The sequence below is a fragment of the Barbus barbus genome (genome assembly GCF_936440315.1).
Source record: "Barbus barbus genome assembly, chromosome: 7".
In the NCBI taxonomy this organism is placed as follows: Eukaryota; Metazoa; Chordata; class Actinopteri; order Cypriniformes; family Cyprinidae; genus Barbus; species Barbus barbus.
Window position 1 is genome coordinate 21,303,406 of NC_136735.1, and position 26,063 is coordinate 21,329,468.

At 43.1% G+C, this 26,063-nt stretch overlaps 1 protein-coding gene across 4 annotated transcripts in view; it reads right to left on the reverse strand.

Moving 5' to 3' along the window:
- The window catches only part of chst10 (carbohydrate sulfotransferase 10), a 71,311-nt gene that overhangs the window by 18,249 nt on the left and 26,999 nt on the right, over positions 1–26,063 (reverse strand). For 3 of the 4 annotated variants that reach the window (XM_079421518.1, XM_079421516.1, XM_079421517.1), the window contains 3 exons: positions 649–755; positions 280–514; positions 13–118 (listed from right to left, as the gene is read on the reverse strand). In XM_079421518.1, coding sequence (XP_079277644.1) covers positions 13–118; positions 280–514; positions 649–755 — 448 coding nt within the window. Of the gene's footprint in view, positions 1–12; positions 119–279; positions 515–648; positions 756–5,257; positions 5,346–26,063 lie in introns of those variants that run through there. The other variant, XM_079421515.1, reaches the window with a different exon arrangement.

A 26,063-nucleotide genomic window follows, 5' to 3' on the forward strand; every position in this document is an offset into this window, starting at 1 on the left:
ACTGATGTAAACCTTTGACGAATTTCTGTGTCCGTCATAGAGGACAGGCGGGGTAAACCATTTCTTTCATGATCATGAACCATGTTCTCTGGTATAGCTTCAACTTTTGAGAACATTCCTGAAAGATAAAAAAAGTTAAGCATGTTTTAAGTCCAAAGGAGATTTGCAGGTTGTCATTATACTTAAAATGTGATGCTGAATTAGGGGAATTTTACAGTTTCAAATTACTTGTAAAATGTATTGACTATACATGTTATTTTATCTGAAGACATATCTTACCATTAAGGACAATTAGAACCTTCTTCCATTGTGTATTTCCAACTTTGGGTGTCTGACAGAAGAGTATTTTGTGCTTGTCACACACAAAAATGCGGTCCAAGACAAACTTGTCCACAGTTGTGTGGGTGAGGTTCCACATAGATGAATTTCTGCAAACAGTTGATAAGAGCTCCAGACGTTTCTCATTCACTGACTGCCAGTCCATGGGCTCAACCACAGAGGGACCAACTGAGGACTAACACCCACAACACAATCGACACACATGCACGTATACATGACAGCCTAAAACACTATATATAACTAGAAATTCAATTCAAGTTGCTTTTAAATAAAGCAAATAAGTGAACCCTTAATGGTAAACTGTCTTACCAGTATATATGGCTGTGATGCTCCCTTGTCTGGCCACTGAACTGAAGTATGTTTCGTCGTAACAGATGGAAAGGTCCAAACAAACATCTCTCTCCTCTCCGCATAGTCTGGAAATGTATTAAAGGAAACTCTCAAGTTTCTTATGGCCAGTGAATATAAATATGCAAGTTGTGGGATATTTTGAATGACAAATACAACATAGCAGGAGTGCAAATCTGGCTTGACAGGCGGGGGAACCAAAACGGAGTACTGGGTGTAGGGGTGGAAGAAAAATCAATTCTCCAATGCAATGGAGCTGTATTCTACTTGCTGCCAATTAAACACAAGCACACACACAACATTGGTAAAGTACAAACTTGCAATAATGTTTAATTGTTAAAGTGAAATACGGTAGCAATCGCATAGTTCATTGCATTGTGACAACGCAGCACGGTGTGCGTCAGTAGATGTCGCTATTTTAATGGCATAGCATATTTAATTTTTAAAATATAAAATGTATATTTTTTGTGCTGTGTTGTCATGGGAACATGCCAGCTGAAGATAATGAGGAAATTACGTCTCTCCCTTTGCCAAGTGCATTCCAAATGACTACATAATGGCACGCACATGCCCTGTTCACTCCAGAGTCCCCATTCCAAGGGGATAGGGATGATCACTTCCATTTGGAATTTCCCCCGTGAAGGACAGGACATAACACCTGACATGTTAAAATAGATCTGTGTATTAATGTGAATGCAGCCTTACCACTGTCTATGACATCATCAGTATATAGTTTATAATTTGCTTGTATGTTTTGATACTATTTAGTTAGTCATAACTAACAAACAATAGTTTGAATTATTGGTAATGCTTTAGATTGCAGCCCACAACGTATAGCTTAAGTAAACAGAATTTACAGCATAACTTTTTTTTGTAACTATAGTGTACCTATTAAGTAGCTCCGTGTAGGTATAAGGGAACACTATAATAATTTTGGGGAATAAAGGGGTAATAACCTGTAAAATTAACTAATTTTTACTGTAAGTATTTTGAAACTAAGGGGTACCTATTCTAATATTACATGGTATGTATGACCTAACAACATTCTTATATTTGCAAGCGATTTAGCAAAAACATACACTGTGTACTTTTTAACAGCCTACACATATTACAAATGCTGGGTTAGTATTTTTAATCCAAACCCCTTATGAAAATGGCCAATACTTATTTTAACTTATTCGCAAGGCTGCCAACTTTTGAGTTCAACTTGGAGTGAGAATTCAGTGGGTTTGGTGCAGAGGTGGGAGGGGGTTATTTGGGGTATAAATATATGCATATATATGTATACACACACATAGTGTGTATATAGTCCCCAGCTATAGCATAACTAGTTACTGTAAGAGAACTGTTGTGTGTGTGTCATGTGTTCCTGCCTCTTGTGCCCATATTTGGTTTGTTTCCTGTTCTCGTTTCATGTAATTAGTAGTTTATTCGTGTCCAGCCGTGTTCGTTAATTTACTTGTGTATTTATAGTCCTGTCTGTGTAGTGCCATTTTGTCTGGTCTACTCGTTACTCCCCGGTGTCCCTGTCAGTGTCTGCCTTGCCGTGTCCTGCCCTGATGTCCTAGTAAAGTATGTTTTTCAGTTACATCCTCGTTGTAAGTAACTTATTTTCTCAAAGGTTATCTTAACCTGTTAACCTTATTATTTTCACCTTCCGCCTCACAGGTGAAAATAACCTACCTAAATTAAAATGGTAACAGTTCCTGACAAAGTGTGCTACACAAACAAATTAGGTATCTTTGGAAAGAAGACACTCTAGGCTTTACTATACATCATCCAGAGTTGATAATGCTCAAAAAGATAAAAAGTTATAGACATTGACGTGCCTTGAAAAATGTTTTTTCCACACTGAATGTTTTTTTATTTCATATACAAATACATGAAATAAGTCCTGGAGTAATCCAGAAAAGTAATGGATTGAAAGCCACATGTCTCATGACTTTATATTTCAAATTTGAAGAAGATACCATGAAAAATGAGATTCCTGCAATATTTTTTCTGAAACTAATTATAGTCCCCCCACCCCCGTTTGAGGAAAAATAACCACCAAATGGATTGCAGAATTATACAAACTATTTTAGTCATTATACATATTCCTGCATAGTTTTTCAATTATAAAATAATATACAGAAATTTAGACATCATATAAGTGATTTATTTGAGCACTAAAAAATATAAAAATAATTATTTGAGTAATAAAAAAGGAAAAAAAATAGAAAAAAAATGCTTTGTATATAGTATGTATACTGAAGTATTCTGATTGCCAGACATGAAGTGATATTGGCAGACATGGTCATATAGTCAGTAATCACACGCTGATGTGCGTCCATACAGATGATAATCATCCAGATGGGCCATATAATCAATAATAGCTGATCATTGAATCACAATGATAGCCGTCATAGAGTCGGTAATAAACACACTGATGTGCTTCCATACATATGATAATCATGCAGATACGGCCACATTCCCCACACACACATATAAAAAATGTAGAAGAAAAAAAAAAAACAGTTTTTTTATGTAAAAAGCAGATCGTTAAGTTACGCCCCGCTGAGATGACAGCTGCGTCACGCGCTGGCAGGAGAGAGCGGCAAATTCAAATAAACTATATTCCACTTTTCTGAGACTTTTTTTTCCGTGGACGGTCTCATTCTGTTTATAAAACTGTATGCTACAACACCGTGTAGTTTTTTTACCACCAAGACGCTGTTTTTGAGCGTAATTTATTCCATAACGAACGCGAACAATAACTCTCCAAAAGAAATTAAATGTAAACAAAGGAATATTCATCCTTATTACAACGTTATTGTTTCGTTGGACTAAAAGTGCTCGCTGGGATGTTGTTCTGTGGACCCTTAACTCTCTAACTAAACTGGGATTTCAGCAGTGGACACGTTTGTGACTCGTTATTACAATGAATCTGGTACGTACTGCTTTTTTATTCTGCATGTTTTGATGTGTACTGCTTACGCAAATGTAGCAAATACATTCCTTATAAGCTTTCCATCGAAAAACAGTGATCTGTCATCGATGCTTGAGGCTTAGACCTTCAGAATGATATATAGTTTGTCAAGATTAATGATATTCTTTCACGTTAAATTCATTCATAAAAATTAAACTAGTGGGGAAAAAAACGCTTCAGTGCGCCGTCGCTCTGGTAAAGGTTAACAGGATAAAGGACCATGAAAACAATCATTTTATTAATAGACAGTCCTTGTATTTGATAAAACGTCAAGTCTTTTGGATGAACTAACCCTTTTGACGAAGTGTTACTAAAGCAGTCATTACCAATTCACACATTCTTTCATGTGTCTGTGTCATTACAAGGCTATTTGTTTAACATTATTGTTGTCGTTGATCTCTGCTCTGTTGGTAGGACTCTGATGATCAGTCATTCAGCTACCTTGAACTAAGAATCCTCCTTGTTGAGCAAGAAGGTGTTGCGTGCCCATCTTCTCTTCACCTCAATCCAGCCTCAGTTAAGATCATCATTGAAGGAGAAGTCGTGATGGAAGGCATTGAGGACTTACCAAAAGCTGTGCGCATTCTCTTTGGGCTGGCATATGCACTGCATCTCAACTACCCCAAATCGATGAAGAACACATTCCAATTCATCCAACAAGTTCTCCTCATGTTGGGCCACAGTAACTTAAAACCCAAGTTACAATCATTAAAAAATCTACTTACAATTTGATTATGATAAAGGAGTTGCAGGAAACTACCATCAGAAGCCATGGAAGTTTATTGTTCTCAAGATGCACAATGAATCTTTGAAGAGATTCTCTTGTTCAAAATGTCCTGTCACTGCAGTAAGTGATCCAAAGTTTAGCTGTGTTCTGTGCTAAAAGTGTGTTTAAATCTGCAAATTGTTGCTCTATTAATACGAGTTAATGTGGTCAACTCAAGTTTAAAGTTTTAGAGGTTTTCCTCAGGTTTTAATGCTTATCCAGTTTTAATGCAATTCATGTCATTCACATGGATTATAGCATATTGTTGAATACTGTGTTAATGTTCCTCAAAAAAATTGTCAATTTTTAACAAGCAAAAATGTTTGCTTATGCAAAAATTTTTACTTGTCTTTTGGTTCAAAAGTTGAGTACAACTTTTTGTCAACAATTAATGTTTTTTTTTTTTTTTAAATGTTAGTATTTAATATTACAATAAGAAGTATTATTTTTAAATAATAATACATTACTTAAATATAACAATTATCATTTGTTAATATTAATGTTTTGTTCAACTTAATAGTTATTTTCTAAGACATATCCTCAAAAAATTCATAATATGAACTCATGATTTTTAGTAAAGACTACTTATGCAAACTTGATTTGTCTGCTACACCCACTAAAGGTTCTATGTTAATACAACTTAAACTGTTTAGTTTCACCCTGTGTAAAAAGCTGAAGCTGTAATGATGTTTGTCTCTCACTGTCCAGATCCTGGCCTTGCTTTGGCTTTCAGTTCAAACCTGCTGAACAGTGCAGTGCTGCTGAGGTTCAAGAATGACTAGATTGTCATCGCAGGAACCTGTAAAGAGCTTCTGCTAGAACTCCACGCTACGTACCTGTGTCCCCTTGACATCAGAACGCTGTGACAGTGACGATCCTGTACCCAATTCTCCCAAAAAAGCCCGAACTCTCACCATGTTCAAATGGTCAGCTCAACCCCAACAAGTTTCCTTTTACTCCGAATGCTAGTATGCAGCAATTGGTTGGCATGATGGATAAAGTTTTATCTCTATGCACTGCCTCGCTGTCCTCGTTTCATCCTGCTAGAACTGTTAAAACTTCAGATCCCCGGTCCAGTTCAACATCTAGAGTGTGTCGGTCTCCAGAGCACACCACGTATACTCACTGCATGTGCCACAGGCTTTGTCGTAACTGCCTTAAACCTGGACACTTTAAGAGTAATTGCCCCGAAGCGGCAGGCCTTGAACCGCTTTCTCCTAACACTCAGTTAAACTGAAAAGGCCATGCGTGGAGTGGGTTAGCATGGGCAGTGGTGAACTTCCACCAAAAAGATGAGTCAGACCCACAAGAAATATCTGTAAATAGTTGCAAGTTGTTGCCACCAAACAAAACAGTGCTGTATGTGGGATCTCAGAAAACTGATGGAGCTAGTGATCTGTTCTATGCTCCTATGACTGTTGGCGGCCAGTTCGTACTGAATGGTTTGCTTGATTCAGGCAGTATGGCTTGCACCCAGAGTACGGAAGGTGAATCCAAGTTGCGTGCCGATGGAGTTCTTCCAAAATCTTCAGTGATTCCTGGTAACGTGGTCCTCATTGGCTGTGGTGGTCTTACTATTCAGCCTAAGTGCACGTATGATCTGGAAGTCGATGTCTATGGATTTAAGTTCATTGTACCTACTTTACTAGTACCTGGACAGAAGGACGAGTTCATTATCGGCAGTAGTGTCATCAAATGTGTGCTTCAGAAGATGAAAGCCGAAAAGAAGTATTGGGAGCTCATTTCCTGTCAAAACAGCAACCCAGAATGTGAACAGTTTCTCAAGCTTTTGAGCTGTGTTTCCCATTGGTCTGGTTCCCTTCAACCTGATAAACTTGGCTCAGTGAAGCTTTGTCAAGCAGTCACTTTACTTCCCTGGAGTGAGCACCTTGTGTGGGGAAAATAACCTGCTAACATTCATATTTCCTCAGGTAGTACCGTCATTGTTGAACCCACTACTTCACGTTCAGCACGCCGTCATGTTCTTCTTGTCTCACTGGGGTGATCGATGGGTACCGAAGAAGATTCTGAATCCTACCCAGTCTGCGATAACTCTTCAATGTAACACTAAGCTGGCAGGTGTGTCCCCTTGTCTGGCAGTGGAAGATGTTTCTTTCACGAAAGGTGTGTGCAAACCTCATGATGTCACCGATTCTGCTTGATTCTGTTGACCCTGTGCGGCTGCTGCATGAGAATGGTTTGGAGGACATTGATATTGATGGGTGTGAAGTCATGGAAGGAGGAGTTGGCGAGTCTTATAGTGTCTTATCAAATTTTTTCTCCAGAGACAAACTTGATTGTGGAGAGGCGAAAGACTTCATACACAGAATTCATCTGTGCGATGAGCGCTGTTCTGCCTGCCCTATCACCGAATCCCTCCAGCCCACTACCAAAAGTTGAGAGAGGTTCTATCTGAAATGAAAGAGAAAGGCATTATAAGCAAATCCATCAGCGAAGATGCATCTCCTTTGGTAATAGCTTGGAAGAAGGATGGATCTCTGAGAGTCTGTACTGACTTTCACTGGCTTAACGCGAAGACTATCAAGGATGCTCATCCTTTACCACATCAGGCAGATTGCCTGGCTGCTCTTGGTGGCAAACTTCTTTTCAGCTCTATGGACTTAACATCAGGATTTTACAACATCCCACTCCATGTGTCTGATCGTCATTGCACAGCGTTCACAACACCCATGGGATTATATGAATATAACCACCTTCGCCAGGGACTGTGTAACAGTCCGGCATCCTTTATGCACATGATGCTCAGCATTTTTGGAGATCTCAACTTTTCCAGCCTCCTTTGCTATCTCAATAATTTGCTGATTTTTGCCCGTTCTGAACAGGAGGCCTTGAGATGCTTGGAAGTGGTGTTTACTAGGTTTAGAAATAGCAATCTGAAGTTGGCTCCAAAAAAGTGTCACTTTCTCAGGCGCTCCATCAAGTTTCTGGGCCATGTGATCAGCAGTTCTGGAGTTTATGGGGATGAAGACAAGGTAGCAGTCATTTCTGCCTTTCAGAAGAAAGCTCTTATGAAAAAGGGTGGCTCCACACCTTCGCCAAAGAATATAAGATCGTTTCTGGTCATGGTTCTTTACTACCAAAGCTTCATCTCTGGATGGTCACGAATCGCAAAGCCACTGTTCAATTTGACGGCTGGACAAAAACGTTTGGCGAGAGGCACAAGCAGTCATAATAGAGCAGGCACTTTTCGAGAGTTGTCTCCCCAAGCCTGGACTCCGGCCTGTGCTGTCGCCTTTGAGGAGTTGAAAAGAGCCCTTGTCCAGCGTGTCATGCTCACTCACCCTGATTTTGAGCGCCCCTTTATTCTCTGCACTGATGCGTCGTTGGATGGTATAGGTGCAGTGCTTTCTCAAGTACCCACTGGCGAGGATAAAGCATGTCCTATAGCCTTTGCCAGCAAGTCTTTGAGCCGCAGCCAAGCCAATTGCCCTGAGGATAGACTGGAGTTCTTGGCTCTCAAGTGGTCCATATGTGACAAGTTCAGTCACTGGCTTAAATGCCATGAGTTCACTGTATGGACTAATAACAACCCGCTCTTGTATATCATGACCAGTGTTGGGGTAATGCATTACAAGTAACGCGAGTTATGTAATCAGATTACTTTTTTAAGTAACTAGTAAAGTAATACATTACTTTTTCATTTAGAAGGAAATATCTAGGTTACTTTTTCAAATAAGTAACTCCAGTTTCTTTGTTTCCCATGAATTGACTGACAGCTCTTGTGTTGCTATGTTGAGAGAAATCGGGAGTAAGTGCAGAGGTGCTGTGTGAACGTGATGTTACTGTAGTTCTAGACTAAAATGTGAACATGCATTTACTCATCTCACCTGCACAAAAACAAATTCAGTATTCTTCAAAATGAATAAAAACAGAATATTTTACAAACCTGCAATAATTAAATGCTAAATAAGACAAATATATTTTTTGTATTTAATCCCATTTTATTAACCCATTGGGGTCGGCTGTATCGCCGGCGATACGAACTTGTTTTTTTTAAGATAAGTGCAAAAGACACTAAAAATACTCAAAAATACACATATTTTGGTCACACAAATAAGTGTTATACATCAATCGAAACTGTTAAGTGTCTACTTTTTTTGAGTACACTCACGATTACAACAAAACTTTGTGGTTTTGGGGAAAAAAGAAAACAAACAGGGTGCGCTCTCTGTCTTCTCCGTCTCCGCGATCTGTTTATAGTAATGCTTCACTAAAATGAAGTGTAACTCAGCAAATACTCAACACAGAAACATGAGAGTTATCTCTATAGAAAGCCTAAAGTGGCTGCTTTCAACTGAAGGAAGTGTTGTCGAAAACAAATGTTCTGTGATAAAGTAATCCGTATGAAACCGACACGATGTTCAGTCTGTCCAGTCTAACTCATTATTTCTAATGTGATCCCGCCCCCTCGTGTTCACATGTAAATAACCACGTGACCCGCGCGCGCTTGGAGACGCCCAACAACAAACAAACAGTCACGAGACTCTGTTCATCTCTGCTACTGTTTGTTTCTGGAAGAAGCCGCGCTGAGTAAAGGCTGGATTTACCTCAGAATAACAACAAGGATTCATCCAGAATACATTGATCGATCTGATAAGTAATGTTTTGCATTAGTTAGCGTGTTATTGTGACAAACCTGAACGCGTTTAGTTGGGTTTTTCCCAGACGACAACATGATGAATGCTACGCATCTAAGAATGTTTAATGTTCACAAATAGATTTAATATCGTGTTAAACAATAACAATGTTTAGCACGATAGTTTCTCAGATATAAAATATCCTTTTTTTAATGGTACAAAGTACATCCTTTTGTAGTTCACAGCATACGTGAGTCTATGGCTGCAGAATCATAACAGCTTCTATAAAATCCTACATCCTAGACTATATGACTGCAAAATCATAGTTGTTTTTCTCCCAAACTGTAATTCCAGACTACAGTGTTTGAATATGATGGACAATTCATTGTATTTAAATTTCTTACATGATGATGTTTTCATGCTCTATATAAAACAATAAAAGTAATATGAGAGTATATTGTAACATGATGAATACTACGAGTCTAAGTATGTTTAGAACATGTTTATTATTAATAGTCTTCTCTGTTCAAAAATAGATTTTAATAACGTGCTAAACAATAATAAATAGTTTCTCAGATATAAAATATTTTTTATGGTACAAATTACATCCTTTTGTGGTTCACAGCATACATGAGTCTATGGCTGCAGAATCATAACAGCTTCTATAAAATCATGCATACTAGGCTGTATGACTATAAAATCATAGTTGTGTTTTTTTGTTTTTTTTCCCCAAACTGTTGTTTTCATGCTCTATATAAAACAATAAAAGTAATATGAGAGTACATTGTAACATGATGAATGCTACGAGTCTAAGTATGTTTACAACATGTTTATTATTAACCCTCTGGGCCCTGAGGGTGTTTTGGGGGCCTGGAGAACGTCTCGGTTACGTACGTAACCCTCGTTCCCTGATGGAGGGAACGGAGACGTTATGTCGTGACGACATTAGGGGGATTTACTTGGAAGCCCCGACTGCCTCTGATAAGAGAAAACGCCAATTAAATTTGGCTAGTGGATTTTGCATACCTGAGCCACTCCCCGTGCATACGGGTATAAAAGGGCGACAGGTGCATCCACTCATCAGGTTTTCCGCTGAGGAGCCGAGAACGTGTCCCTCGCAACCTTCCCGTCGCCCCAGCGCAAATTCGCTAACCTTGGCGCCCGCAGGGACCACTGAGTACATGGCTGCTGGAGATAGCCAAGCCGCTGTTCCTTTCCCCAGAAATCGGAAGGGATTTCGACCTTCTATGAAAGACTGCTTCAAGTCTTTCCTGTTTGTTGTTACAGCCCGGCAGTAACGACGGGGAAGCGAGCCTTCCGGAGAAGGGCGCTACGGAGGCCACACCCTGCCCGAAGGGAGGTAATGTGTGGAGACACTGGTATGGACTGGCAGGCCACTCAAGTCTGCCGCGTCCCATCCAGGAGCCACACATGGAGGTTCCACAGATCTGGACGCGGGTGCCATATGGTGCCGAGCCCCTGAGAAAGAAGGTCCTTCCTCACAGGGATGTGCCAGGGAGGGGCTGTCGCGAGGAGGGTGAGTTCCGGAAACCAGGTCCGGGTGGGCCAATATGGCGGAACCAACAAGACCTGCTCCTCGTCCTCCCTGACCTTGCACAGTGTCTGTGCGATCAGGCTCACTGGGGGAAACGCATACTTGCGCAGAGCCCGAGGCCAGCTGTGTGCCAGTGCGTCCGTGCCGAGGGGGGCTTCGGCCAGGGAGAAATACAGCTGGCAGTGGGAGGACTCGCGGGAAGCAAACAGGTCTACCTGAGCTTCCCCGAATCGACTCCAAATCAGCCGGATCGTCTCGGGATGGAGTCGCCATTCTCCGGGGAACGTGAGCTGTCGTGAGAGCGCGTCGGCTGCACGATTGAGCTCCCCCGGAATGTGGACGGCGCGCAGCGATTTGAGCTGTGACTGACTCCAGAGGAGGAGATGGCGGGCGAGCTGTGACATGCGGCGTGATCGTAGACCTCCCTGCCGGTTGATGTACGAAACAGCCGCAGTGTTGTCCGTGCGGACCAACACGTGCTGGCCTAGGAGCAGTGGCCGGAACTGATTTAAGGCCAGATGCACTGCCAACAGCTCTAGGCAGTTGATGTGCCAAAGCAGTCGAGGCCCCGTCCAGAGCCCCTAGGCTGCCTGCCCGTTGCATGTAGCACCCCAGCCCATGCTGGAGGCATCTGTTGTGACAACAACATGCCGGGACACTTGTCCTAAGGGCACCCCGGCCCGTAGGAAGGCAAGGTCCGACCAGGGGCTGAAAGAGCGGCGACACGATTGCGTGATGGTCACACGACGTGTCCCGCGGCGCCATGCCCATCTCGGGACCCGTGAGTGTAACCAGTGCTGAAGTGGTCTCATATGAAGCAACCCGAGCGGCGTGACTGCGGCTACGGATGCCATATGCCCCAGGAGCTGCTGAAACTGTTTCAGCGGAACCACTGTCCTGCCTCTGAAGGAACTCAGGCAGTTCAGCACTGATTGGGCACGCTCGTCCGTGAGACGTGCCGTCATACTCATGGAGTCTAACTCCACACCGAGAAAAGAGATTCTCTGCACAGGGGAGAGCTTGCTCTTTTCCCAGTTGACCCGAAGCCCCAACTGGCTGAGGTGCCGGAGCACCAGGTCCCTGTGACCACACAACTGTTCTCGCGACCGGGCCAGGATGAGCCAATCGTCGAGATAGTTGAGGATCCTGACGCCCACTTCCCGTAACGGGGCAAGGGCGCCCTCCGCCACCTTCGTGAAGGCACGGGGAGACAGGGAGAGCCCGAAGGGGAGGACCCTGTACTGCCATGCCCGCCCCTCGAACGCAAACCGTAGGAACGGCCTGTGTCGAGGGAGAATCGAGACATGAAAGTAAGCGTCCTTCAGGTCGATCGCTGCAAACCAATCCGCGGACTGAACGCATTTGACGATGTGCTTCTGTGTCAACATCTTGAACGGGAGCTTGTGTAGGGCCCGATTCAAGACTCGCAGGTCCAGGATTAGCCGGAGGCCACCGTCTTTCTTGGGCACGATGAAGTAGGGGCTGTAAAACCCCTGCCTCATCTCGGCTGGAGGGACCGGCTCAATTGCACCCTTTGCCAGAAGGACAGCAATCTCCTCGCGCAGGACAGGTGCATCTCGGACTGCCACCGAAGTCTCGAGGATGCCACTGAACCTGGGAGGCCGCCTGGCAAACTGAATCGCATAGCCGAGTCGAACTGTGCGAATGAGCCAGCGAGACGGGCTGGGTAGCGCAAGTCACACCCCCAGATACCGTGCAAGTGGCACCAAAGGCACAATCGACGTGCCCGCAGTGGTGCAGCGAGGGGGAGTAAGGTTGGATGGAACAGAAGGCGGTGCGTTCTGACTCATCCCCACAAAACTCCCTAAGTCCCCGGGGGGACTGGCTAGAGGTGCGCGGGGAGGCATCGCGTCCCCAGACCGCACTCTCTTGGCCACTGGTAATATGGGTCTCGGGTGAGAGTGAGGAGGCAGTGCGTCGCACACTGTCAGCCCGCAGACCTGGGAACCCGGAGGAAAGGGAAATTACTCTTTTTTTGACAATGTGGATACCACTGGCCCTTGAGCCAGTGGCGGAACAGAAACAAAAGAAAACACAAGATTCTCCACCCGGCCCTCCTCCGGAGGAAGGAGCGACGCTAGCCTCGTCGTCTCCTGGGAAAGAGCAAATTCCTCCATCTCCGGGTTGTGCGCGTCAGGGCCGCTTTGTCGTCTTCCTGGAGGACTTGGCGGCCGGCTGAGGCGCAGGGGGCGCCGCACTCCTGCGAGAGGCTCGACGCACCGGCCTAGGTGACGACTCAGCACGGGGCGGAGCAGCTCTGGAGGACGCAGCAGGGCGCCCACGGCGACCAGCAGACTGGGGCCTGGCCCACTGAAGACAACGCTCATGACCGTCATCCGAGGACAGGAAGCGACCGCAACCAAGAGAACACGGACGGAACGGCATCTTTAAAAAGACGCGAACCGCCCAGTGTTTTAGAAATTTGCTCTTTCAGGTGAAGTGCCCAGGGGAATCGCTGCTGCAGGGACACCGCTGTCTGCACCGTGACGCCACCCAGGAACAAATCTTTGAGGCAGAAGGCTTTGTGGAGATCGGCATAGACTTCTCATCCACTCGGCTCCGAAGCAAAAAATCTGATGAGTGGATGCACCTGTCGCCCTTTTATACCCGTATGCACGGGGAGTGGCTCAGGTATGCAAAATCCACTAGCCAAATTTCATTGGCGTTTTCTCTTATCAGAGGCAGTCGGGGCTTCCAAGTAAATCCCCCTAATGTCGTCACGACATAACTCGTAGTGACCGACAGATAGGGAACTTTCGACATGCCCTGACATTTGTGCTTTTTTCAGTTGCTTCTAAAAATATAAATGGCTAAAGTCTAATAACACTGTAAACAGCACAAACTGGGCTACAATGTTATGTTAGCAGCATTTATGTACATGATTGTGTTTTTGAGAAAACAACGTTTATGCGTGGTTAGTGAAAAACTAAAATTTTGAAGTCACTGAAATAAGACCATAAAACACATACAGAACAATTGTTTACAAGACTTTTCAGAACCAGATCTTGTAGGCTAGAATATTTACTTCACAATTATGTGAAAATTATTCAGCTTACTCATTCACAGAAAACAATATATTGATTAAAATTTTTAAAGACATGTTTTGCGATTGAAAGCCAATATGCGAGGGAGTGGTAATGGGCTTGAATATTAAGTGATTTTCACCTGAGAGACAAAGGGCCCTCCCCTAAAGCTGCTAATGGGCCATCAGTGTGACTGTGACTGAGGCAGGTAAGAGAGTGTGAGGAGACTGAAAAAAATTTTTTTTTTTTTTTATTATTTGTATTTTATTTACAACAGTATAATCAAAACATACATAATGAAGGTCAAAGACACATTATTGTGCACACTGATCTAACCACAGAGATGTGAACAGACTTTGAGTCATTCCTGCAACAGATTCTGTTCAACAAGTGAAACAAATAAATCATACCTGATATTTACGTGTTATTTAAGTATTTCTGCTACTTTCCATGGATTCAAGAAGAAACTGTTCTTCTTCTAATGTTGGTGCAGCGCTCTCAGAGGAAAACAGTTGGAAGAGACTGAAAGTCAGCAGGATTCATCATCTGTGGTGCAGGTGTCTGATTCAATAAAATACAAACAACCAAAAAAAGAGAAAAAACATTTGTGAGCATGTTTATATCAGGAGCATCTATATATATATATATATATTTATATAGGTTTTGTAGTCATAGACTCATTCATGCTTTGTATTATCGTAAAAAAAAGACATTTTATTTTTGAGAAACTAATTATTATTGTTTAGCATGCAATTATACTCTATTTTTGAACAGAGTAGACTATTAATCATAAACAAGTTCTAAACATACTTAGACTCGTAGCATTCATCATGTTACAATGTACTCTCATATTACTTTTATTGTTTTATAAAGAGCATGAAAACATACTGGCGCCGTAAGAAATTTAAATACAATGAATTGCCCATCATATTCAAAATGTTTTACTGGATTTCAAACATTTTAGTCAGGAATTATAGTTTGGGGAAAACCCAACTATGATTTTGTAGTCATATAGCCATCCTGAACATCATGTATGATTTTATAGTATAGAGGATATGATTCTGCAGTCATAGACTCACTCATGCTTTATACTATAAAAGGATTAACTTTGCACTATAAAAAATATATTTTATATCTGAGAACTAATTGTTATCGTTTAGCACGCTATTAAAATATATTTGTGAACAGATTATTAATAATAAACATGGTCTAAACATTCTTAGATGCGTAGCATTCATCGTGTTGTAATTTGGGAACAACCCATCTAGAAATGTGTTCAAGTTTATGTCACAATAACACGTTAACTAATGCAAAACATAAACATTACTTACTTATCAGATCGATCTTCTCTACTTGATGAACTCTTGAGGAAATCCAGCCTTTACTCAGCGCGTCTTCTTCCAGAAAGTAACAGCAGCAGCGATGAACTCTTCACTGACGCTTTGTTTGGGGGCGGGATCTCATTAAAAATAATGAGTTAGACGGGACAGACTGAACATCGTTTTGGTTTCATACGGATTACTTCATCACAGAATATTTGTTTTCGATATGACTTACTTCATTTGAAAGTGGACACTTCAGGCTTTCTATAGATATAACTCTCATGTCTGTGTGTTGAGTATTCGCTGAGTTACACTTCATTTTAGTGACGCATTTCTGAAAACAGTTCGTGGAGACGGAGAAGACAGAGAGCGCACCCTGTTTGTTTTCTTTATTCTTCAAAAGCACAAAGTTTAGTTGTTATTTTGAGTGTATACAAATAAAAGTAGACCCCTTACAGATCCGAATGGTGTATTGCTCTTATCTGAACGATCAAAAATGGCAGAGTAATTCAAGCTCATTTCTGCCTTGTCAGGAAAATCTGCCCCAAAACGCGTATTCGCGTTTGTCGGGCTCAGAGGGTTAATAGCCTACTCTGTTCAAAAATAGATTTTAATAACGTACTAAACAATAATAATTAGTTTCTCAGATATAAAATGTCTTTTTGTGTACGATAGTACAAAGCATGCATGAGTCTATGCTCACAAATGTTTTTTTTTTTTTTGGTTGTTTGTATTTTATTGAATCAGGTACCTGAACCACAGATGAATCCTGATGACTTTCTTCAAGACGTTTTTCTCTGAGCTCGCTGTACCAACATCAGATGGTCAACTACACTGATATTCTATGGTAAAACAAGATCCTTGACTACTGACTATGTTTTTTTCTTCTTAAATCCATGAAAATAAGTAAATGTCAGGTACTTGTTTCACTTGTTGAACAGAATCTGTTGCAGGAATGACTCAAAGTCTGTTCACATCTCTGTGGGTAGATCAGTATGCACAATAATGTGTATTTGACCTTCATTATGTATGTTTTGATTATACTGTGTTGTAAATAAAATACAAATAATTTAAAAACCCCATTTTTTCAGTCTCCTCACACTCTCTCTCTTACCTGCCTCAGTCACAGTCACACTGATGGCCCATTAGCAGCTTTAGGGGAGGGCCCTTTGTCTCTCAGGTGAGAATCACTTAATATTCAAGGCTATTACCACTCCCTCGCATATTGGCTTTCGATCACAAAACATGTCTTTAAAAATTTAAATCAATATATTGTTTTCTGTGAAAGAGTAAGCTGAATGATTTTCACATAATTGTTAAGTAAATATTCTAGCCTAGAAGACTGATTACACAAAAGTCTTATTCAGGACGATTTAGTGTGGGTTTTATGGCCTTATTTCAGCTACATTTTTTTCCCCAAAACTTACTAACCACGCATTATATTTTTTTTCTAACAAATGCAAACATGTACATCCACCTTGGTCACATATTATTGTAGCATAGTTTGTGCTGAATACAAAAAAAATACATGTTGGTCAATAGTATATTATAAGTAGCTGAAATAAGCACAAATATCAGGGCATGTCAACACATCTCAAGGGCCCCAAAATTACCTCAGACCCCAGAGGGTTAACCAATGTCTTTGCAACTGACCTTCGATGATTCAATTCAAGAATCCTAATAAGCAAAAATGTCAGATTTGTGTTTCATTTTTGTTATTACTGAACAGTATTGAACTGTCTATATAAAATATGACACTGAATCTGAATATTCACTGAAATATGACACAGAATGTGACACTGTCTTCTCCTGTGTCATATTCTTCATGCAGTTTTTTGAGCTGCACCCTCTACTGTACAGACGTGAATGTACATTTCCTTCAGCCTGAGGCATATTCATTTCACTTTTGGTATGAAAGGGCTTTTACATTTGTAACATAACTTTTTTATATTAAAAATAAACAAGCAAGCCCTTCCCAGATTTAAAAAGTAACTAAAAAATAATGTAACGCATTACTTTCCCAAAAAAAGCAACTAAATGACATAATTAGTTACTTTTTTAGGGACTAATGCAATATTGTAATGCATTACTTTTAAAAGTAAATTTCCCCAACACTGATCATGACCAAACCTAAGTTAGATGCATGTGAGCAGCGCTGGGTTTCAAAGCTTGCCCTGTACAATTTTAAAATCAAGTACAACCCGGGAAGGTTGAATGTTGTTGCAGATGCGCTCAGTCATGACCCATTCATCAAGCCAGCGAGTCCACGTCTTCTGTCCGAACTTACTCTGAACTGCTGAAGCACGTACACAGTTTGGAAGATGATTCTGTGCAGAAAACTTTCCGTCTTACATGCCAGCCACAGACACTTGACACTGAACTCATCCACAGCTCTGAGAGGGATATTTCCATGACTGCTGAGGATGTGTCATCTAGCTTGTCATCTTGTGATGATTGGGATTCAGGAGCTTTATCCAGAGCGACATCCCTGGCTGATCACTTGAGTTTGTTCATTCCTGACTGTCAAGATGTAACCCATGCTTTTCATTGTCTGAATTGCAGAGACAGCAGCACAATGATTCAGTTATTTCCAGGGTGGCCTTTTATATCAGCAGAAAGCGCAGACCTTCCAGGCGAATGAGGATTTGCATGTTCTGAGATTGTTCAAGCAGTGGGGCAAACTGTCTTTGCTTAATGACATTCTATACAGGGCCATTAAGGACCCACTCACGAAGCATAAGAAGTTTCAGTTCGTACTGCCTGATTCCCTGAAACAGTAAGCTCTTTCTGGTCTTCATTATTTGGCCGGTCACGTACCCTGTCCTTAGCGCGCCAGAGGTTCTATTGGAACATGAAGCCCCACTGGAGCTTGTTTGTATTGATTTCTGGGCCGCTGAGGATAGGCACAATAAATCTGTGGATGTCTTGGTAATCATGGATCATTTCACCAAGCTAGCGCAGGCTTTTCCTTGTCGAAACCTATCTGCTAAGAGTGTTGCTAAGAAACGTCTCAGGTTACGCATGTAACCACGGTTCCCTGAAGGGAACGAGACGCTGCATTTGAAAAACACTATGGGAACGTCTTAAGCGTAGCTCACATGTCGAGGCCGTAGAACCTCATGAACGTTAGGGGCATGGACCATCCCGCAGCGTTGCAGATGTTCTGCATAGACACACCTGCCAAGAAGGCCTTGGAGGCCACCACACTTCGAGTCGAGTGAGCCTTGACCCCCAGAGGCGAGGGGAGACCAGAGGACTCATAGGCCAGAGAGAAATGCTTTGGCCATGCCAGGCACAAAGTCGCCTCTAACACCACAGCCAAGTCCCACGGGGGGACACAGGACCGTACTGAGGGACCTGATCTGAGACACGACCTGTTTGAGTGTAAGCATCTTGACTGAGCGGTTCAGCTGACGCAGATCTAAAATGGGACGTATGGAATTATTTTTGTGTCTTTATTATTCAAACAAATTACACAAAAATAATTCCATAGACGCAGCCCTCCATCCTTCTTTGGAACTATGAAGTACCGGCTGTAGAACCCGGATTCTCTCTCGTGAGGAGGGACCACCTCAATGGCCTCTTGTCACCTCCTACCTCTTGTCCCAACGAGACACATTTGACAGTAGTTTCCATGCTGCTAAATGGTCTACTCTCGAGGCTGACCTCTGGTGTAATCAGAGTGGCTAGATCGGGCCCTGAAGCGGCAGATCTAGCAGCTCTAGAGACTTCCGAAGAGGCGTATTTCTTTACACTGTCTCTGCTGTAGGGATGGCTCGATACCATAATTTTGGCTTCGGTACGATACCAGAATGTAATACCTCGGTATCGATACTAAATCGATACCATAGGTGACAAATAACCAGCCTCAAAAGATGAATTTAGAACAGTTTTATTAAATATAATAAGAATAATAATAATAAAAACGGATTCATATCTTAATAACTTTGTATCAAACTAACAAAAAACCTACAGGGAACATAGTTTGAAGAAAAGAAATACAACTTCAAAGGTTGCGCGATTAAGGCAATAAATAATGCTTTATTATAAAGTGTTATTCTAACAGTCAAAGTAATATTCAAAATCACATTATTATTTCTCTCTCTCTCAGATTGTTTACAGATTTCAGACTCAGTCAAAGAAAAAGCATGAAATAAATCTCACTCTCTCGGCTGCTTCATATTAGCGGTCAGCAGCGCGTCAGAAATATTCCCTTCATATCATTTGATACTAAAATGAATAGGCTATAGCTAAATTATTGCTCAATTCAAATCCAATTAATATTCGATTGCATGAAATGCAAGTGCATATATTACGTCACCAAAACTTCACTGGTTCTAGCGTGTCTCACATGCACGTTTGAGCTTACTGTATCACATCTGTATGAGCGTTGATCAGTTGTAAATAAAATTTCAAATTAAATCTGAATTTATGAATGATGCACTCACCTGAAAAGATCAGGATGAGCAAGTGACAAGTGCTTAAAAAGGTTTAATGTGTTGTCTCTGTGGAAACGCATGATTTATAGCAACGCTTGCATACAGGTGCAGTAAGGTAAGTTCGTTCACCTTTGTCGTCTGTTTTGTATCCAAAGTAATGCCATATTTCACTTCTACTGTTCTCTTTATTTATTAATTTCGGGTGCGTTGATAGAGTTGAATCTGTTTGATTCATCGTGTTGTTCTGTTGTCACATTTTACCGGTTGCGCAGCAATTTGGGAAGCACTGCCACCTACAGGTGCATTTCGCAACTGCAGCGTATGAAATACCGAATTGAGCAGAATTATGATATCGTACCGTTTTAAATATAATATATACCGGTATTTTTCCAGTACCGGTATATCGCGCATCCCTACTCTGCTGTCTCAACAAATGGCCATGCAAGTGCAGACACTGATGTAGTGCCTAGTAGACCTGGAGACACACACAAAATAATTTCAAGACAGCACATTCCTTAGCAGGAGTTAAGACTTCCCCTCCCAGCATCTGCATTTGACTGGCTGGCCGATTTCCTGCCCTAAATCTCCTTATCTCAGGAGACCTCTAAAACCCAGGATAAATTTGAGGGAACATCTGAAATGGATTTAAAACAGAACCTTCAATGTTGTTCCTGACCGGTTTACCATAAATAAAAGTTGCATAATCAACAGTACAAAGCATGTGGCATCTGGAAAGGCTCCAGCACAGACCCTCCCTGATATCTCCTGATCGTTTAACGCAGTATTTCAATGATAGTATCAACAAAGATGATGGTTTTACAACAGACGTCCAAGCTAAGAAAATCACCAGATCTCCATCCGAAGTGACATTCCCATGACCTCCCGTTTCTTCCCAGCAGAGAAACGCGCCTTTTCTTCTTATTGGCAGAACAAAGAAGATCGGACCTTTATAAGTGTTCCCAAAAGGACAAATAATAATCGCTGCTGCTATTAAAGCAATATACTCAAAAGCAATATATACAATATAGTTACAATATATTTTCAGGTTGTATTTTATGAAATTAAATTATGCTTGCTGTGTTATTGGATGTTATTGTTGTAATCTCTTGATGTCAAATTTTTCCCGATCACTATTGTTTAGTTTCACATGCTTGGTGTGTCACAGAATGGCCCGTCTCCAGCGTCATCACAATCACTTTCACCTGCACCTTGTAATTGATCACACGCACCTGCACCTCATCACCGTCATCAAGGAACACATAAAAGCACACACCTCAGCCACTAGTGTTATCCGATCTCGTTGATGCAACGTGGACCTCCCGATCGTCTTCCAGACCTGTTGAGTATGACCTCTGAAATTCCGTACCTGTTTGTGCTTACCTCCTGTGCTCCTCTCCGTTGTCCTCCCGTCTCTAGATCGTCCAACACTGTGGCTGATTCCTCCCGTGCATCTCGTTGTCTCTGCTCCTCGCTCCTGTGAACAAATGAAGCCACAGTCAACCTCACGCCTAAGATCTCGCCGAACTCTCAAGACCTGCACTCACCTCCTATCACCAGCTCCACTAATCTTCTGCACGATTCCTGTCAATAAAGTCACTGTTAACACTTACCTCTGTGTCCGGCAGCATATGTAACAGAAGATCGGACCTTCACCGAATAATGGACTGCATTTACCAATCTCTCGAGGATGAACTGCTCCAGATGTCTCAGGACGGCCGCCCCATTGAAGATTATGTAGAGGATTTCCTCTGGCTCTCCCACTACGTATCGTGGACGGATGGAACATTAAAAGACCGTCTTCTGGGGCGGTCTGGATAACTACCTGTTCCTCCAAGCGCCACCTGCCACTACCCCGGGCTCCCTACAACAATACCTGGATTATGTACTTCGCCTCGCGGGTTCATCTTTTACTGTAGAGGAGGTTCCTTCAGTCCAGCCACTGCCCGCGGCGATGAAGATTCCGCCGCCCGCAACATGTGAATCCAGTTCTCCAGTCACAGCCAGGAGTGCCAATCCCGAGCCTCGAGAATCCAGTTCTCAAACCACGGCCAGGAGTGCCGATCCCGAATCCAGTTCTCAGACCACGGCCAGGAGTGCCGACCCTGAATCCAATTCTCAAGCCACGGTCAGGAGTGCCGATCCCGAGAATCCAGTTCCCAGACTACGGCCAGGAGTGCCGATTCCGAACCCCGAGAATCCAGTTCTCAAGCCACGGCCAGGAGTGCCGATCCCGAACCCCGAGAATCCAGTTCTCAAGCCACGGCCAGGAGTGCCGATCCTGAACCCCGAGAATCCAGTTCTCAGACCCCGGCCAGGAATGCCGATCCCGATCCCCGGGAGTCCGCGCTGTCCGAGCGCCCTCCTGCGTCTCCGCTGGTCCCGTCCAGCCCTCCTGCGTCCTCGCTGGTCCCGTTCAGCTCTCCTGCGTCCTCGCTGGTCCCGTCCAGCTCTGCGCCTCCCGAGCGCATCCCGTCCAGCTCTGCGCCTCCCGAGCGCCCTCAAGAATCTGTGCTTCAAGAGCGCCCCCGAGTGTCCACGCTTCAAGAGCGCCCCTCAGAGCCCGCTCATCCAGAGCGTTCCCCAGAACCCGCTCCTCCAGAGCGCCCTCAAGTGCCTGCTCCTCCAGCCGCTCCTCCAGAGCGTCCCACAGGGAACTTCCCCAATAAATTTTTTTTGGGGGGGCTATATAGCCACGGCCCGGGTGGCCAGGCCAGAGGCCAAGGCCACAAAGCTCCCTGATCCGCCATGGCCATCCGAGCTCTCTGATCCGCCAGGGCCATCCGAGCTCTCTGATCCGCCAGGGCCATCCGAGCTCTCTGATCCGCCAGGGCCATCCGAGCTCTCTGATCCGCCATGGCCATCCGAGTCTCCAGTCCCGCCATGGCCTCCCGGGTCCCCAGTCCCGCCATGGCCTCCCGTGTCGCTTGATCCGCCATGGCCTCCTGAGTCTCCAGTCCCGCCATGGCCTCCCGAAGTCTCTGGTTCCGCCCTGGATGCCTCCCCAGTGTCCTACTCCTCCACCGACATCCAGGGTGCCCCTCCCACCCCGGTATTTGGTTACGGTGCGGGACACGCCTTCCAGGAGGGGGAGGTAATGTCACAGAATGGCCCGTCTCCAGCGTCATCGCAATCACTTTCACCTGCACCTTGTAATTGATCACACGCACCTGCACCTCATCACCGTCATCAAGGAACACACCTCAGCCACTAGTGTTGTCCGATCTCGTTGATGCAATGTGGACCTCCCGATCGTCTTCCAATCCTGTTGAGTATAACCTCTGAAATTCCGTACCTGTTTGTGCTTACCTCCTGTGCTCCCCTCCGTTGTCCTCCCGTCTCTAGATCGTCCAACACTGTGGCTGATTCCTCCAGTCCTCCCGTGCATCTCGTTGTCTCTGCTCCTCGCTCTTGCAAACAAACAAAGCCAAATCTCGCCGAACTCTCAAGACCTGCACTCACCTCCTATCCCCAGCTCTACTAATCTTCTGCATGATTCCTGTCAATAAAGTCACTGTGTTAACACTTACCTCTGTGTCCGGCAGCATATGTAACATGGTGTGATTATTTAGAATTTAGGATCGTTCAATCTATGCCTTAACCACGTAATAGATAAAATTGATATATGTACTTTGGGTATGCAAAATACTGTTTAATTTTGAATGAAAGCTAGTTGCATCAGCAATAATTTGGTGTGGATGAAAGTTGACTTTTCTCATCGTAATGTATGATTAAAACACTTATAGGAATCTTCTAGGATATGTTCTTAATTTTATGAAATAAATCAGCAAAGGATTTATGCACGGAAAACTGAGCCTTGCGGGGCGGGGCTCCGCCCTACAGAAACACTTGTGATTGGATCAAACAGAAAAAGGGGCAGACTGAAATCAGCCCAATAAAGACAGACACCCAACTTCGGTGTGCTGTAGCTTGCTGCTTGCTCGCGCGTTTTTTGAAACTTTGGCTCCTCATCTGATCGTGCTGTTAAGCGCTCTCAACCATATACCATCTGGCGAGGATCCACACATGCCTTCAAAGTTCTGACCAAAGAAACTTTAACACCTGAGGCGGAAAGAACTCTAAACAGACTTCCTAAGAGCATCATCACGTCACAGAGAAATCAACCAATTGCAAGAGGGCATCCCCAGTGACATCACGCAATGACGACTTCAGCAGCCAATCCACACACGGGGTTCCCTCAACCAGGAAAGGAACAAAACAACTCAGAGCAAGTAATCAAATAATTATCCATAATTCTGCTGGAAACTGGTTGCATTCATCTTTAAGAGTAAAGATAGTAAAGTTCCTTGCTTGTGACTCCCTCAGGTTGAAGATAGAGCATTCTTGAAAATGAGCATTAGAACCTAAAACTCTCTTCAAATCAAAACAATTGCCTGCAGCGTGTATGTGTATTTGTGTGTGTACATATTCTGTTTTGTTATTTTAGCTTAGTAGTATGGTAGAGTAGCAAATAAACTTTGATTTATAAAGAAATCTTCTGTCTGGTGCTATGTGATTTTCAAGTCTGAAACTATTTGCCAAAGATTGCGTTACCTATGCTAAAAGTTACATATGCTAAAAGTTACCTATGCTCAAAATGTACCTAATCAATTCGGTATTACTGTGGCCATGGGAATAATCTGAATTGTTAAGACATACTGGTTTAATGCTTGCTGGTAGGGATGCACCGATACCGATACTGGTATCGGGCCCGATACTGAGCTCCTGTACTCGTACTCGTACTCGTTAAAATGCCGATACCACACAGCATGTGATAAGTGCCATATTCAGACAAAAAGAAATACAGACAACAGAACAACAGACAGCAGAATGGAGTTATTAGAGATTAAGGATGTCTACGAAGTATATACATTCAATGAAATTAATGTTAAACATTCAGTATTGACGCCTGTATAGCTGATGTGCTCGAGCTGATGGGCTAAGCAAAGCTCGTCGAGCGAATGTCAAAAACAAGTAAATAAAACAATACATGAGTTACTTAACGGTAGGGAGGGAGGGAGAGAGAGAGAGCGTGCGCGCACTTCTGTTGTGTGATCTTTATTGATGTTCGCTCACTTGGCAAGATTCAAGATTCAAGAGTTTTTATTTGTCACATACACAATTATACAGGGTATAACCAGCAGTGAAATGTAGGTCAGGTCCGCTCCAAGGACAGTGCAATTATATAGAATACAAATATTAAGAAGGAGAAAAGTACAAAACATAAAATAAAATAAAATAAAAGATAAGATAAGATAAAAAATATAAATATAAATGTGCAGGTCAGTATGTTGTTGACTTAAATAGTAATAAGAGGAATGTGCAAAAATAATGTGCAAAAAGTTGTACAGGGTATTTGAATAGCAGCAATATGAGGTAGATAAAAATTATGAATAGCTTATTGATATATGATATTTACATGGAGAAAAATTATGAATAACTTATTGATATGGTGATATTACATGGAGTCAAGTGATGTTATGACACAGAGTAAGAGTTTAGGAGCCTGATGGCCTGGGGGAAGAAGCTCCTCCTAAGTCTCTCAGTTTTTGCCATCAGGCTACGGAAGCGCTTACCAGATGGAAGCAAAGTGAATAGTCGGTTAGCAGGGTGATTTGAGTCCTTGAAGATTTTAACAGCTCTATTTTTGCAGCGTTTGAGGTAGATGTCCTGCAGAGAGGGGAGAGCAGATCCTGAGATGCGCTCAGCTAAGCGCACAACTCTCTGTAGTGCTTTGCAGTCCTGATTGGAGCTGTTTCCATACCACACTGAGATGCACTGAGTCAATACACTTTCTATGGTCCCTGAATAGAAAGTTTTCAGGATTGCTGGTGAGACCCTGAATTTCCTCAGCTGACGCAGATGGTACAGTCTTTGCCTGGCTTTCTTAACCTGTGTTTGGATGTGTGTAGTCCAAGTCAGGTTCTCGGAGATGTTTACACCGAGGTACTTGAAGCTACTCACCCTCTGTACAGGGGTCCCACTGATCCTGAGAGGAGAGTAGGGCTGCTGCTGTCTCTTCCTAAAGTCCATGATCAGCTCTTTAGTTTTGCTCACATTCAGAGAGAGACAGTTGTCCTGGCACCATGATGTGAGTCTCTCTACCTCATCCAAGTATGCGGTCTCATCGTTGTTGGAGATGAGGCCCAGAACCACAGTATCATCAGCGAATTTGACAATAGATGTGGAGCTGTGAGAGGACACGCAGTCATGCGTGTAGAGAGAGTAGAGCAGGGGACTCAGGACACAGCCCTGTGGGGCACCTATGTTCAGAGTGATGGAGTTTGAGGTGAACTGGCCAACTTTCACCACTTGAGGTCTGCCGGTGAGGAAGTCTTGAATCCAGTCACAGAGTGAGGAGTTTCGGACGAGGTCTGTGAGTTTAGATGCCAGCTTGATGGGGACTATAGTGTTGAAAGCTGAGCTATAGTCAATGAATAGCAGCCTTACATAATTCCCATTGTTGCTGTCCATGTGTGTGAGGGAAGAGTGGAGAATGTGAGAAATGGCATCGTCTGTGGATCTGTTTGGGCGATAGGCAAACTGAAGAGGGTCCAAAGTATCAGGGATGGAGGAGCAGATGTGGCTCTTTACAAGTCTCTCAAAAACCTTCATGACTATAGATGTGAGGGCAACTGGGCGATAGTCATTCAGGCAAGAGGGTTTATTGTTCTTTGGCACAGGGAT